The 13293-nt window shown below is 32.4% G+C and overlaps 1 protein-coding gene across 39 annotated transcripts in view; it reads right to left on the bottom strand.

The window, feature by feature from the left end:
- Window positions 1-13293, bottom strand: part of Plekha5 (pleckstrin homology domain containing A5) — a 238821-nt gene that overhangs the window by 77739 nt on the left and 147789 nt on the right. For 19 of the 39 annotated variants that reach the window (XM_048787241.1, XM_048787256.1, XM_048787250.1 and 16 more), the window contains 4 exons: window positions 11332-11404; window positions 5998-6098; window positions 2180-2295; window positions 1876-1893 (listed from right to left, as the gene is read on the bottom strand). In XM_048787241.1, coding sequence (XP_048643198.1) covers window positions 1876-1893; window positions 2180-2295; window positions 5998-6098; window positions 11332-11404 — 308 coding nt within the window. Of the gene's footprint in view, window positions 1-1875; window positions 1894-2179; window positions 2341-4032; window positions 4140-5997; window positions 6099-11331; window positions 11405-13293 lie in introns of those variants that run through there. The other 20 variants (XM_048787266.1, XM_048787230.1, XM_048787244.1 and 17 more) reach the window with 5 other exon arrangements.

Raw genomic sequence — 13293 nt, 5'->3', positions numbered from 1 at the left:
TTATGGAAAAAGGTATGAAGGTTCCTCAAAAAACTAAAAATAGAATTGCCATCTGATCTAGAAATTCCACTACTGGGACTATATCCAAAGGAACTAAAATCAGTATTTCAAAGACACATCAACATTTTCATGTTTACTGCATGACAATAAACAATATTGTCCACAATAATCAAAATATGAAATCAATCTGGGTGTTCACTGATGAATGAATGGATAAAGAAAATGTGACATATCTATGTGTGATATATATACATGCGTATGTGTGTGTATAGGTATATACACACAAAAAATAGTATATATATATATATATATATAAATTAAGAAGTCGATATATTTAGAAATAATTTAGATATATAGACACACACACACACAATGGTATATAATTATTCAGCAATGAAAGACAGTAACTCTGTCATTTGCTGTGACATGGATGAACCAAAGATCATTATGTGAAAAAAGATAAGCAAAGTATAGAAAGACAAAAATGTTCTCACTTACATATGAAACCTAAAATGTTTAAAGAAGTAGAGAACACAATAGTGATTATCAAAGTATGGAAAAGCATGAAGGGGAAAGGATGGAGCGAGGATGGAAATGGGTCCAGGTGTGCAGCTGGATAGGAGGAATAACTACTGTAACCCAATAGGAAAAGTACAGTTGATACTAATTAACTGAATATTTAAAAATAACTAGTAGAGAGGATTTTGAATGCTTCTAATAAAAGAAATACGTATAAGGTAACAGGTATGCCTGATATGATCACACACTATATACATTTTTTTTAAATTTTTTTATTTGTTTTAATTAGTTATATATGACAGTAGAATGCACTTATATACTTTGATATATCATACATAGATGGGACTATATACATGTTTTGAAATGTAACACTGTATCCCAAAAATATTTATAATCACTGTTACGTAGATCAAAAATTAAAATGTAGGTTTGGGAGTATACCTCAGTGATGCAGTGCTTGTTTATTATGTAAAAGCCTCTGGGCTAGATCTTCAGAACCCAATACAAAATGAAGTTTACAAACAAAACAAAAACAACACACACACACAAATACAATAAGACATATAAAATGAAAATAATGGGCCAGGCTGGTGGTGCATGCCTGTAATCCCAGTGACTCATGAGGCTGAGGCAGGAGGATCTCAAGTTCAAACCCAGCCTCAGAAACTTAGCAAGGCCTTAAGAAACTCGGCAAGACCCTGTCTCATAACAAAACATTAAAAAGGCTGGGGATGTGGCTCAGTGGTTAAGAGCCCCTGGGTTCAATCCCTGATATCAAATAAATAAATGTATTCAATTATCACTGACTAGAAACAAAACTTAATTGTATTATAAATCTTTTTAAAAATATAGGAATATATATAAACACTTATTTTTTAAAGTACATTTATTCAGCTTCTATTTGTGTTGTTTGAGAAACAGATTTATTTTGACTAGTTTTTAATATAGTTGAGTATTAAAAATGATTCATATCTTCAAGCAGGAAAGAGAAACCATTCTTAGATCAATTTTAATAGTACATACCTATATTATGAAGGAATCTGAGTAATGGAGTTTTAAAAGAAAGAAGGTACAATTAATTAAGAAGTGGATATATTTAGAAATAATTTAAATGCTCGATGAACTATTTTCTGGAAATATTCATCATAAAATAATCAGAATTCACTAGAAAATGTTAAATAAAATTCCTCAAATTTCTTATTATAATTTATTAAACTTCAAAATAAACATAAAATAAAAACAAATTAACTTCATGACAATAAATTCTCTCCTAAGATTTAGGATCTTTTAAAAAACACTGTCTTGAAGAATAAAAATTCTGTGTAGCTTTAAAATAACAATTAAAAATGTACTTACCGGAAATTAAAGGTAATTCTGTAAGAAGAAAGAACATTCAGTTTGAATGTTAGGATTCTAGATTCACCCCAGTACACTGATAGGTGAAAATGAGTAAAGAGGAAAAGTGAAATAAAAATGTACGTGGTATCTTAAACAAAAGTCATATTAACTTAATATAAACATGAATTAATCCTTGCTTTCTAAGGGAAAACTGATTTTATATCATGACTACTAAAATGATATGTATATGATAATGAATACTTGCAAGGTATGGAATAAAATGAAAGTGGAAATCACTGTTATTTTCCTTATAGGCCTTTACCTTTTCACAGGTTCTGTCTGTACAAGGGCAGCATCTAACATGGCTTTCATCCACAACTCCATTTCCTTTCCTGTATCAGTGCAGAAATAATATGTCCGCATGTTTGGATGGGCTGCCTGATTGAAAATAACACGATCATTTTATCATAAAAATATGGAATCCTGTAAAAGAAAAAGAAAAAAAGGTAAGTGGTTCCTTACCTAGATCATTACTATTTTATTTCAAAGAAAAGTAGACTTCTTTTGTATGTGATATAAAGTAATTTAAGAAAAACTATAAGTAGTAATGTTGAAAAAGATACTATTTTTCTCTTAATTTTTCTTTTAGTTGTGTGTTCTCTAAAAATTAAAAAAAAAAAAAAAGGAGTTAGGAAGGAAAGAATGTTACTAAATGAAGCATTTAATGCTGTCTTTTCCATGTATACATCTCTAGCAATTTTCACTACTGCAAGTCACTGCAAGAATAATGAGCAACTAGCAACAAAATCTCCCCCTGGTGTTAACAACTTGTTTAGTTCTCAAAAGCTGCTGTTACTTTGTAGAAATCTTAGCAGACATCTATACACAAACTAAAATAAAAGATTTATAAATGATTAAAAAAATGATTACTTCCTATTAATTTTTATCTTTTTTAGTTTCATAGTTAAAATTTAAATAACAGTTTCAGTTAGAAGAAACCTCATGTAACTGATACAGGTTTTTCTACTACTTCTTCTTCTTCTTCTTTTTTTTTTTTTTGTTACTAGGGATTGAACAAACCCAGGGCCTCACTCATGCTAAGCAAGCACTCTACCACTAACACCTGTTTTTTTTTTTTTAAATCATGGTTCAATCTGCATCTTTATCAGTGAAACAGAAGGAAAACAAAAGATGCTGATGAGATGCCTGTACAGGGTGTAAACACTAAACATTGATCTTAATCTCTGGTCTGACTTGCAAAAAAGGGGAGCAGAAAAAGCTGTGTTGAAGCAGGAAAGAAAGTGGAGGTCAGGAGTGAGGAAATGTTTTTAATTTCCTCCACAGTGGTACATGCTTATAACCCTAGCTATTCAGGAGGCTAAGGCAGAAAAACCACAATTTTGAAACCAGCCTGGACAACTTTGTGAGTCTCTGTCTCAAAATAAAAAATAAAAAGGGATAGAGATATAACTCCCAGTAAACCCACCCATCTCTAAAAGTCTGTGATCATTGTCCATTAGATGGCCCATTAGGCTATTTCAGCCTAGAGTGAGGGAAGCATAATAAGTATATAGTCAGTGTGCTAAATAAATGTAAAAAAAGGAAAGGAATAAATCTGGAACCACATACTTCACTCTTCTAAGATCTGATTATCTACTTCATCTAGGATGCCAAATTAGTTTCTGAAAACTTTTTTTTTTAAGGATACACATAAATTTAATGAACACACTATTAAAAATAATGGCATAACCAATAAATTTCACTTGATTATATAGGAAATAACCATATCAACACAGCTCAAAAGAAACAGATCAAATGCCCCATATTGTTCAAATTATTAAAACTGCCACAAAATGTCACTGAACTGTCCAAGCAGGCTTCTGAAAAAATAAAAAGTCACTGCCCATGCTAGAAGGCCACCCACTCTTGCTATCAGTCAAGTGGAAATATTTACCAGATGTCAAACTACCCAATCCAGCTTTATGTTCCATGCTTGAGTATATACAGTATTTATCTATGATGTTTCTACTTAATTTAAAAAATATTTTTTTAGTTATACATGGACATAATATCTTTATTCTGTTTATTTATTTTTATGTGGTGCTGAGGACTGAACCCAGTACCTCACATGTGCAAGGCAAGTGCTCTGAGCCACAACCCCAACCCACTACTTACCCTTTTGATAAGTAGTAGCATCAGTGTCAACAGACTCAGTAATAAAGCAGATCATAAATTCAGAAGAAACACCATGGAAGAGAGAATTTGAGACAGCAATTACTCTTCTTGTTGTAGAAAAAATAAAATTAAATCAAATAATTACAGAAAAAATATATTAAACGTGTATTTACTTTTATTGCTATTTTAAAATTCTAATATTTTTTAAGAGTCTAAGAATCCAGGCAAACTGTCCTACAAACAGAAAAAAACTCAATAAACATCGGCTAAATTGACAAGCAACAAAAAACTTAAGCTTCTAACCAAATAACAGTATTACTATTATATAGTCCTACATGTGTATTTTATAAAGTTATTATGTTTATCCACATTTTGCTATAACATTTTGTTACAATACTTCAAAATATTTAATTTTTTTCCTCTAGTTTACCCATTGTTTCTTTTTTTTGGGGGGGAGGGGGCGGTATTGGGGATTGAACTCAGGGGCACATGACCACTGAGCCACATCCCCAGCCCTATTTTGTATTTTTATTTAGAGACAGGGTCTCACTGAGTTAGTTAGCGCCTCACTATTGCTGAGGCTGGCTTTGAACTCACAATCCTCCTGTCTCAGCCTCTGAGCCACTGGGATCACAGGCGTGCACCACTGTGCCCGGCCTTACTCACTGTTTATAAGTTTATTCTGATAAATTTTATTTAAATAAGAAGTTACTCCTCTTTTATCCTCAGGCCTCATATTATGTTCTCAAAAGGTTATGCATATTTATCCCATCCTTCTATCTCTACTCCTCTTACCTCTATACCTAATAACATAATACATTAATTACCTAAAGTTATAAATCAATTGTGATCCTTAGTATTCTTTTAAAGTAAATAGGCCCAGCAGTTCGAGAGGCTGAGGAAGGAGGACTGCAAATTCAAAGCCAGCCACAGCAACTTAGTCAGGTCCTAAGCAACTTAGCAAGACCCTGCCTCAAAACAAAAAATAAAAAGGGCTGGGAATGTGGCTCAGTAGTTAAGTGCCCCTGGGTTCAATTCCTGGTACCAAGGCAGGGCGGGGGGGGGGGGGGGGAGAGGTAAACAAGTATTTAAAATTGAATAAATTGATAACAAGATAAACACTTTTTATTGTTAAACGATAGTATATATTATTCTTACTTGCCTCTTTTTCTTTAAAATGAAATTTCTACATTAAACCCTTTAGAGTTCTTCAAACATAAGTGACCCAAAGTGAGGGAAAAAAAGGGAGGACAAGGGGCAGGGAAAAAAAAAGAGGTTAACTTTTGGAATTTATTTTAGTCATAATCATTAAGACAAGAAATGCAGCATGGTTTTTGAAAACAAAAATTTACCTATTTAGCATTAAAGTGTTTTTTACTGAAAGTGATCCACAAACCAGCAAAATCACAGAGATGAGCAGGTAATGTCATGGGAGTGGATCTCAGGTTTGGTTGGATTTAATAATGGCAGATTTAATGTCTTAACTTCAGTTGTCTCGGGAAAATTATCAGATGAGCATTATATACTTAGACCTAAGAACATGTTTGCAATTATCCTATAAATTCATAAATACACATATATTATGCCAAAAGCCAGTTGTCTTTTATAATTCTCTTACCACAAATTTATTATGAAAAAATTCCAGCATATAGTAACTTTGAAAGAATAGCATGATGATCACCAGGACATCTGTATCTATATTTATGAATTATTTAGCATTTTGACATTCTTTATCTAGAACCAATTGAAAACAGGTATGAAGGCACCTGATCTCTGAATATTTCAGCATGTTTCCTAAAGGGACTTTCTCCCATACAACTACTATAAGACCATTAATTAATATTTTAAATATTAAAAAAAACAGCATAGCTGAAATATCTTTTCCCAAATCTGTGGATCAATATCTATTTTTATAATCAATGCAAGTTTTAAACACAGAATAAAACAGCACGATTATTTCCTTACCTTAAAAGCATATTTGCGATTAATGTGATCCTCAGAGGTTAGCATAGCTATCTGAAAACTAGGTAATAGTATGCTTCCCAGGATACCCTCTTCTTTCTCATCTAAGAGATAATATTGGATTAGAATATTAAATGTTCTCATGAAGCAGAATAAGTTTTCTCAAAATTTATTTGGAACAAATCAAAAGGTTCTTATATATAATTGTATTTACGTTTAGGCAGATCTTTTTAAGGTTTTAAATGAAAACTTCAAATAGCAGAAAGATATTTATTTATTATCAACAGGTTTTCCTATTCTAAGCAAATAAAAAATTGCTTACAAAAAATGTCTCTTACACACAAAAACATTGTACACTTCTTTGGTTTATGTGGTGCTGCATTCTATAAAATCCCTTTGCATAGTATTCACTCAAAATACATTAGCATGTAAGTGATTACACAAAAACTTTAATCCTACCCACATTTATGGTAGGATTTAAATGCCCAACCATTTTAATGCCAGGTAAATATGTGGTTCACTTGCTTACATCCTTCAGTCTTTGCTCAACTGACTCATCAATGAGGCTTTCCTTGGTTACCCTAATATAAAATGTTTTGCAAGTTCAAAGTCATCTTCAGCAACTTTATAAGGCCCTAAGCAACTCAGCGAGGCCCTGTCTCAAATAAAAAGGGGCTGGAGATATAGCTCAGTGGTAAAGCACCCCAGGGTTAAATCCCCAGTACCAAAACCAACCAACCAACCAACTAACCAACCAACCAACAAAAAGAACAAAACATTTATTTTGGCACAGCACAGATGCATGTTGTTAAATTATAGCTTGGGGCAGAGGCCTTTATAAAATTTGAAATAACTAGAACTAAAGTTAGTTAACTAGTTATAGAACTAAAAGACAAATTAATTAAGTTGTATGTTGGGCTGGTGAAATCACCAATGAGGGAAAACTATACATGGAAAATATTTTTATTATGCTTTCTGTGTGCTTTCAAAAGTTACCCTGAATTTAAGAAGAGGTTTTACTTATTTTTTCTTCATTTCTAGGATACATGGTGAAACTTCCAAAAGGGAAGAAAGATACATTAGATGGAGGTTAATTATATCTATAGTTTTTCTCAGAACAATGGAACAAAATTTTGTTTTTATTATATTGTGCTCATTCAGATGTATTTCGGTAATACAAAAAAGAATCAACAGAAGTGCATACTCAGTCCAAAGCATTAAAAAAGATCTGGAAAGTAGTCTTCAAACATGCAGAATATGTCCATTCCAAAAAATGTCATATTCTAATTTTAAATCCAGTTTTGTTTACAAATAAAGGATTTAATCAGAAACAGCTCATGAAGTCATCAAATACCTTCTTTTATGTTCCATAATAAAATTATCTTTCCTAAAGTTGCTATATAATATGTAGAGGTAGTACAGTATGGTGATTTCCTTGCATTACAGATTGTTTCCAGTCTGGCATTAACTAGCTGTGAGATTTGGGGCATATTATTAATGCTCAGAACATTAGTTTCATCATCTATAAAACTGAGCACAAATTAGGAGTTACCTCAAAAGATTGTTATGAGGGTTAAATGAGTTAATACAAAGAATTCAGCACATATTTAAGTGTCCAATAAATATTGCCATTATTATTAAATTAAATACCAGTGTATATACAATATTCATTTCTGTCAAATGACCATCTTAAGAATTCTTTACTAGAGTCTTCAAACGCTCTTAATCATGACATTCTTGTTTAGTTCTATCCTAAATGCTGCCTCACCAGATAGAGTGCTTCAGACACTGCCAAGCAAAGAGTAGGTTCTGAGTAATGTTAAAGAGAGTGAACAAACTTGCCATAGGTCTGGCTGAGGTCCTTTAGAGACTATATGGGCAATTACTCTTTCTGCTCCATTCTTCTTCCTTGTTTTCCTTGCCATAGGTGGTGGTCCCAAGAACACTCTCCAATAATATGCCTTCTACACATTAATCACAGAATTTACTTTCCAGGGAACACAACTTTGGATAGGAGCCATAAAAATCTCAATATTTTACTGGAGTAAAGTGACATTTTAGATTCCTAATTTCAAGGTTGGCTTTAAAAATATCTGGGAATGTGAAATATATACAATTACAGCTGGGTAATTATATTATTACTAATTATCATTTCTAATCTGGGCTCTTGGCTTCTAGTTCAAGTGTTAGTGATTTTTCTAAAATGTATGTTTTATCCTGTTATTATTCTTGAGCTAAGGATAAGAGTTAAGATTCATTAGGATGGCAAACAAATACCTTATTGGGTCTTCAGATAGAACATTAATTTTAGCAATATAAGTCCTTTGTCATTTTACAAATATGACAAGCACACATGTGCTTTGTGCACAGTAAGTTCTTTGGCCGGATCACTCTTATTTTCTGATTCCTTCCTTGTACAGGCATGGTCAATACTCACCTGAACATAAATAAGCATGTACTATGGCATTTGTTTTAGACTTTGTCAGCTAATCTGTGACTTCCATCAAGACAGGTTTAGTTTTTTCATTTTTACATCCTACCATCTAACTAGTGTCTAGTGTCTCAAAAAAAAGCTCACTACCTTCGTTTAGGGCATCATCATCTCTACATAGTAATTCCTACCAAGTCTTTTCCTTTCCCCTATTCAGTGCACTCTCCATTAACAGCTTGAGGGATCTTGTGATAATGTAAATTGTAAACACAATTTTTATGTTTAAAAACATTTTACTTGTTTCTTTATGACTTTTATGGTAGAATTCAGACTCCAAAGAGTTCTACATGGTGTGATCTCTATTTGTCTTGTCTTATCTCCTTCCCTATTAGTAGCTCCACAACTTGGTTTGCTTTTTTTTTTCCCTCCTCCTTCAACATTCTAAATTCAACATCCAAGATTCAACTTTCCTAATTCAGAGGCTTTGCATTGTTCTCCCCTCTCCACCCCAACTCCCAATACTCTGTTCACTTTGGCTCTTCCTTGTTATTTGGATCTCATTATCTAAACACCTGCCCAGAATATTCATCCGATGATCCTTTCCGCCATGTCCACCTTTCATATTCTGACCTTATTTACCATATCCCTCTTCCCTCTACGATGCACATTTCATGAAGAGTTTTCTCACACTGCTATTTTTTCAATACTTGGAAACAGGATCTGCAATAAATATTTGTTGACTGAACTAAGTCCCAATTTAAGTTTTGTCAAAAGACTGAATAACAGGGTAGAGGAACTTAAGTGCTGTGTCACAGTGTGGTATTGGACTTCCATCTGCTGATTTTTATTTAAAACCTAACATTTCTCTTTGGATAAAAATTTAAAAACTTTATACACTTCTTTCTAATCAGCTGAAGAGCAGAAGAGAGTTAACTGTTTTCTTTCCTTTCTACATTTTCTAAGAAAAAATTCCTATCTCGGATACTATTACAATTAATAAATACATCAAATGTAAAATGCAGGTGGTTAGCTGGGAATGGTGGCAAATACTTGTAGTCTCAGAGGCGTGGGAAGGCTGAGGTCCTAAGCTTGTGTCTAAGTAAAATATGTAAGCGTTTCTGGGTTCAATCCCTGGTAAAACAAACAAACAAATAAATAAATTGCAGGTGGTTAATAATATCCTTTTAAAATTAATAAAGCAATTTCCATATTAGGAATAAAAAAAAATAGAAACAGTAAATATTTTCCTAGTCTCATTTTAAACTCTATATTATAGTCCACAAATTTATAGAAAAAGAACAAAGTATAAATTATAAGCACAGGGATAATGCTGGAGAGACAAGTCCTAACTTTCTTTAAAAGTGGGAAAACCTTTGGGGAAATAATTATAGAGTAAGCTCGACACTTAATGTAAGATAATACCACAACTGATGCCTGATAATATAGCTACAATAAAATGAAATTTTATATTCGGTTAATTCTGACTCAGCAGTACTTTTCAACCACATTTTGCTGGGGAGTAAAATGATAAAAACAATTCTAGTAATTCCAAATTTTGTCATTGTTATTGCTGTTTTTGGGTACCAGGGATTGAACTAAGGGGCACTTGACTACTGAGCCACACCCCTAGCCCTATTTTATATTTTATTTAGAGACAGGGTTTTCACTGAGTTAAAAACTTAGTGCCTCACTTTTTGCTGAGGCTGGCTTTGAACTCTTAATCCTCCTGCCTTAGCCTTCTGAGCCACTGGGATTATAGGTATGCACCACCGTGCCCAGCTTCTAGAAATTCCATAGTTTGAAGGTTAATATGTGTTATATTTCTATCACAGATGACCATAAGATTTTTCCATATATCTTTTATGTAACTGAAAAATAGACTTAAAAATTGCTAATTGGTTCTAAAACTCATTCCCATAACTCATACTTCTTAAGAAAAGTAGTAAATTATTAATTATGGATTGACAATCTAATTATTTAAGAGGTGACAGTTTCCAATTAGACTTTGAAGTAGAGAAGAGGAAGACATTGTCCAGATTCATGATTTCATATTGCAGCTGAGCGGATTTCTCTGGAAAGTGGTCTGACTAGGTATGCCTTTCACTGACAGATACTAGTTTGGTAATATTTAAGGGACCCATGTCACACAAGAAGAGAGAATTCCCAGGACTGTTATGGTACACGCCTATAGTCCCAGCTACTCAGGATGCTGAGGTAAGAGAATTACTTGAGCCCAGAAGTTTGAGGCCTGCCTGGGGATCATTGTAAGATCCAGTTCATTTAAACACACACACACACACACACAAATAAAATAATTCATCCTTACAGGAGAATGAAAATTCTTATTCCATAACTAAAGTAATACCTCTATATATTGCCAACATTGATGGTCTGGTAATGGGTCAGGGAGAAGGCTATCATTATTTTATTTTATTTTATTTTTAAATAAGGCTCAAAATAAATATATTTCACTGTAATTTATGATTTTCATTTGAGATTACACCAGAGTAGTTCCTCGAACTCGGCAATTATTTGCTGAGAAGCAGAACTAGGTGTTTAATGGAACTATAACTAAATCTGACAAAATTGACATGTGAAAAAACTTCATTAAAGTAAGGATTTTATCTATTAGACAATGAATTAAAGGATAGTATAGTAAAGGTTTATAAAAGACAAATCAGATTATAGGAATTGGACCAAAATTCATACTAATCTGTCTGAAGTACCACATTGCCTCTGTCATATCCCAGTAACTAAGAATCTCAGGTCAATGAAGAAGGGTTTTCTTCATATAATATGTGCTAATAAAAATAGCAAAAGTGGTAATGTTTTTTTCTAAGAAAGTTCTACTACTTATATATTATAATGACAAAAGAATACACTATGACAGTTTATGACAAACTTACCTCTGTAATAAAACAGGCAAAGGTCAGAAAGCACAAACCAGCGTTTCTTCCACAGCTTCATGCCAGTACTGTCCTAAAATTAAATCAATGTATTTATTTTCATTTCAGTCAATTAAAACTCACTTTTGGTGATTTCGTTTAAAATAAGCTTTTAAAACAAGATGTCTCTGTTATGTGTGTAATATAACCAAATTAAAAGGCCAATCAAAATTATAGGATACTAAGTTTCAGTTAGACAGGAGAAATAAGTTCCGGCATTTTACTGCACAATAGTAGTGACTACAGACAACAATAATGTACTATATATTTCAAAAAATCTATAACAGAAATTTGAATGTTTTCATCATAGAGAAATGATAAAATATTTGACGAGATAGATATACTTCCCTGATTTGAACACTATACAATGTTTACATGTATGGAAACATCACATGGCACCCCATAGATGTATAAATTTTTATGGGTTAATTAAAATAATCTAGAAGTCCTTTACTAGGGACTTATATTAAGATATTTCTAAGTAGACTGGTCTTTGAAAGTAATACTGCCATGTACAAAAACTACACAGAAGCAATTTGACTTGGTTTTATATTTGTAAGCAATTTAAAACTCTTCTGAACACACAATTCTGCTATGATGAGAATAATGTAGCCATGCATCAGTGTGTGGACTCTGCTAAGCCAGATTTAATAAATATATTAATCTTCAACAAGAGGCAAAATATGTGAATTGAAATTGTTGCAAAGGTAACCTGATTTAAAATGAGTGTAAATAAAGAAAACAATATGCAAAAACACTTCATAAACATTTTTATTGTTATGTGTACAGTTTGGATTTTGCTCACCCTGCAGAAATGAGTAACTATTTGGTATTTATTTCTACATAATTCAGTTCATAAAAATATCAGTCTCAAGCAAAATTATAATTTTTAAAAAATAAAACTACTTTCCTTAGGCAATAAAATTCAATTGCAAGAAAAAATTAAACAGATACCCCCAAAAGGCAGAGGCCAGTTTGAATGCACATCAATATTTCTTAGTTTATTTGTAATTGTGACAATCATCTAATGATAACTTTAGAACAACAGAAATTAAAAACCCTTGGATATAAAAGATTTTTCCTTAAAATTAACAGATATCAAGGAAGAAACCAAAAATAAAGGTAATTAAATGGTACGTGTTATTTTTTATTCCTTAATTATATTCTTTCTTTAGTACAGATAAAAGGCCCTGCAAAAAAAATTTTTTAAAGCATACATATACCACAAACTAAACACTTATGACTACGGAGGTGAAGACAGGAGGATCGCAAGTTGGAGGCCAGCCTCAGCAACTTAGCAGGACACTGCCTCAAAATAAAAAAAGACTGGAGATGTAATTCAGCGGTAAAGCATTCCTGGGTTCCATTTCCAGGACCCAAAACAAAACAAAACAAAAACAAAATTACAAAAGCACCCAAACCAAAGAGAAAAAACTTATGTTAGAGCCAACTAGTTGGTAACACTTCTGCAATACTACATTAACTAAGGGATAAGGGAACTAGAAGAAGAATTATTTTAAGGAGTCCTATTATCCACTATTAGTACAAATACTGTCCTGATCTACTTGAACATATTTTGAACAATGACTAGTTAAAAAACACAAACACTACATACAAAATATTTTTTTTTATACACTGAAGTCTTTTGGTGAAAATCTTTTGGTTTAGGTAAGCTTAAATGACAGATAATTAAAATATAACAATGATTTTTAAATGAAAAATAAAAATTTGGCTGGGTATGGTGGCATACGCAGCAGCTTGGGATGCTGGGCAAGAGGATTGCAAGTTCAAAACCAGCCTCAGCAACTTAATGAGGCCCTGAGACCCTTAGCAAGAGCCTGCCTCAAAATTAAAAAATTAAGAAGGGCTGGGGATATTGGGTTCAATACCTAGTGTAAAAAAAAAAAAAAAAAAAAAAAAAAA

The sequence above is a fragment of the Marmota marmota genome, unplaced genomic scaffold, assembly GCF_001458135.2.
Source record: "Marmota marmota marmota unplaced genomic scaffold, marMar, whole genome shotgun sequence".
NCBI lineage: Eukaryota > Metazoa > Chordata > Mammalia > Rodentia > Sciuridae > Marmota > Marmota marmota.
Note: the sequence above shows the minus strand (reverse complement) of the source record. Positions and strands in the feature narration are given on the sequence as shown.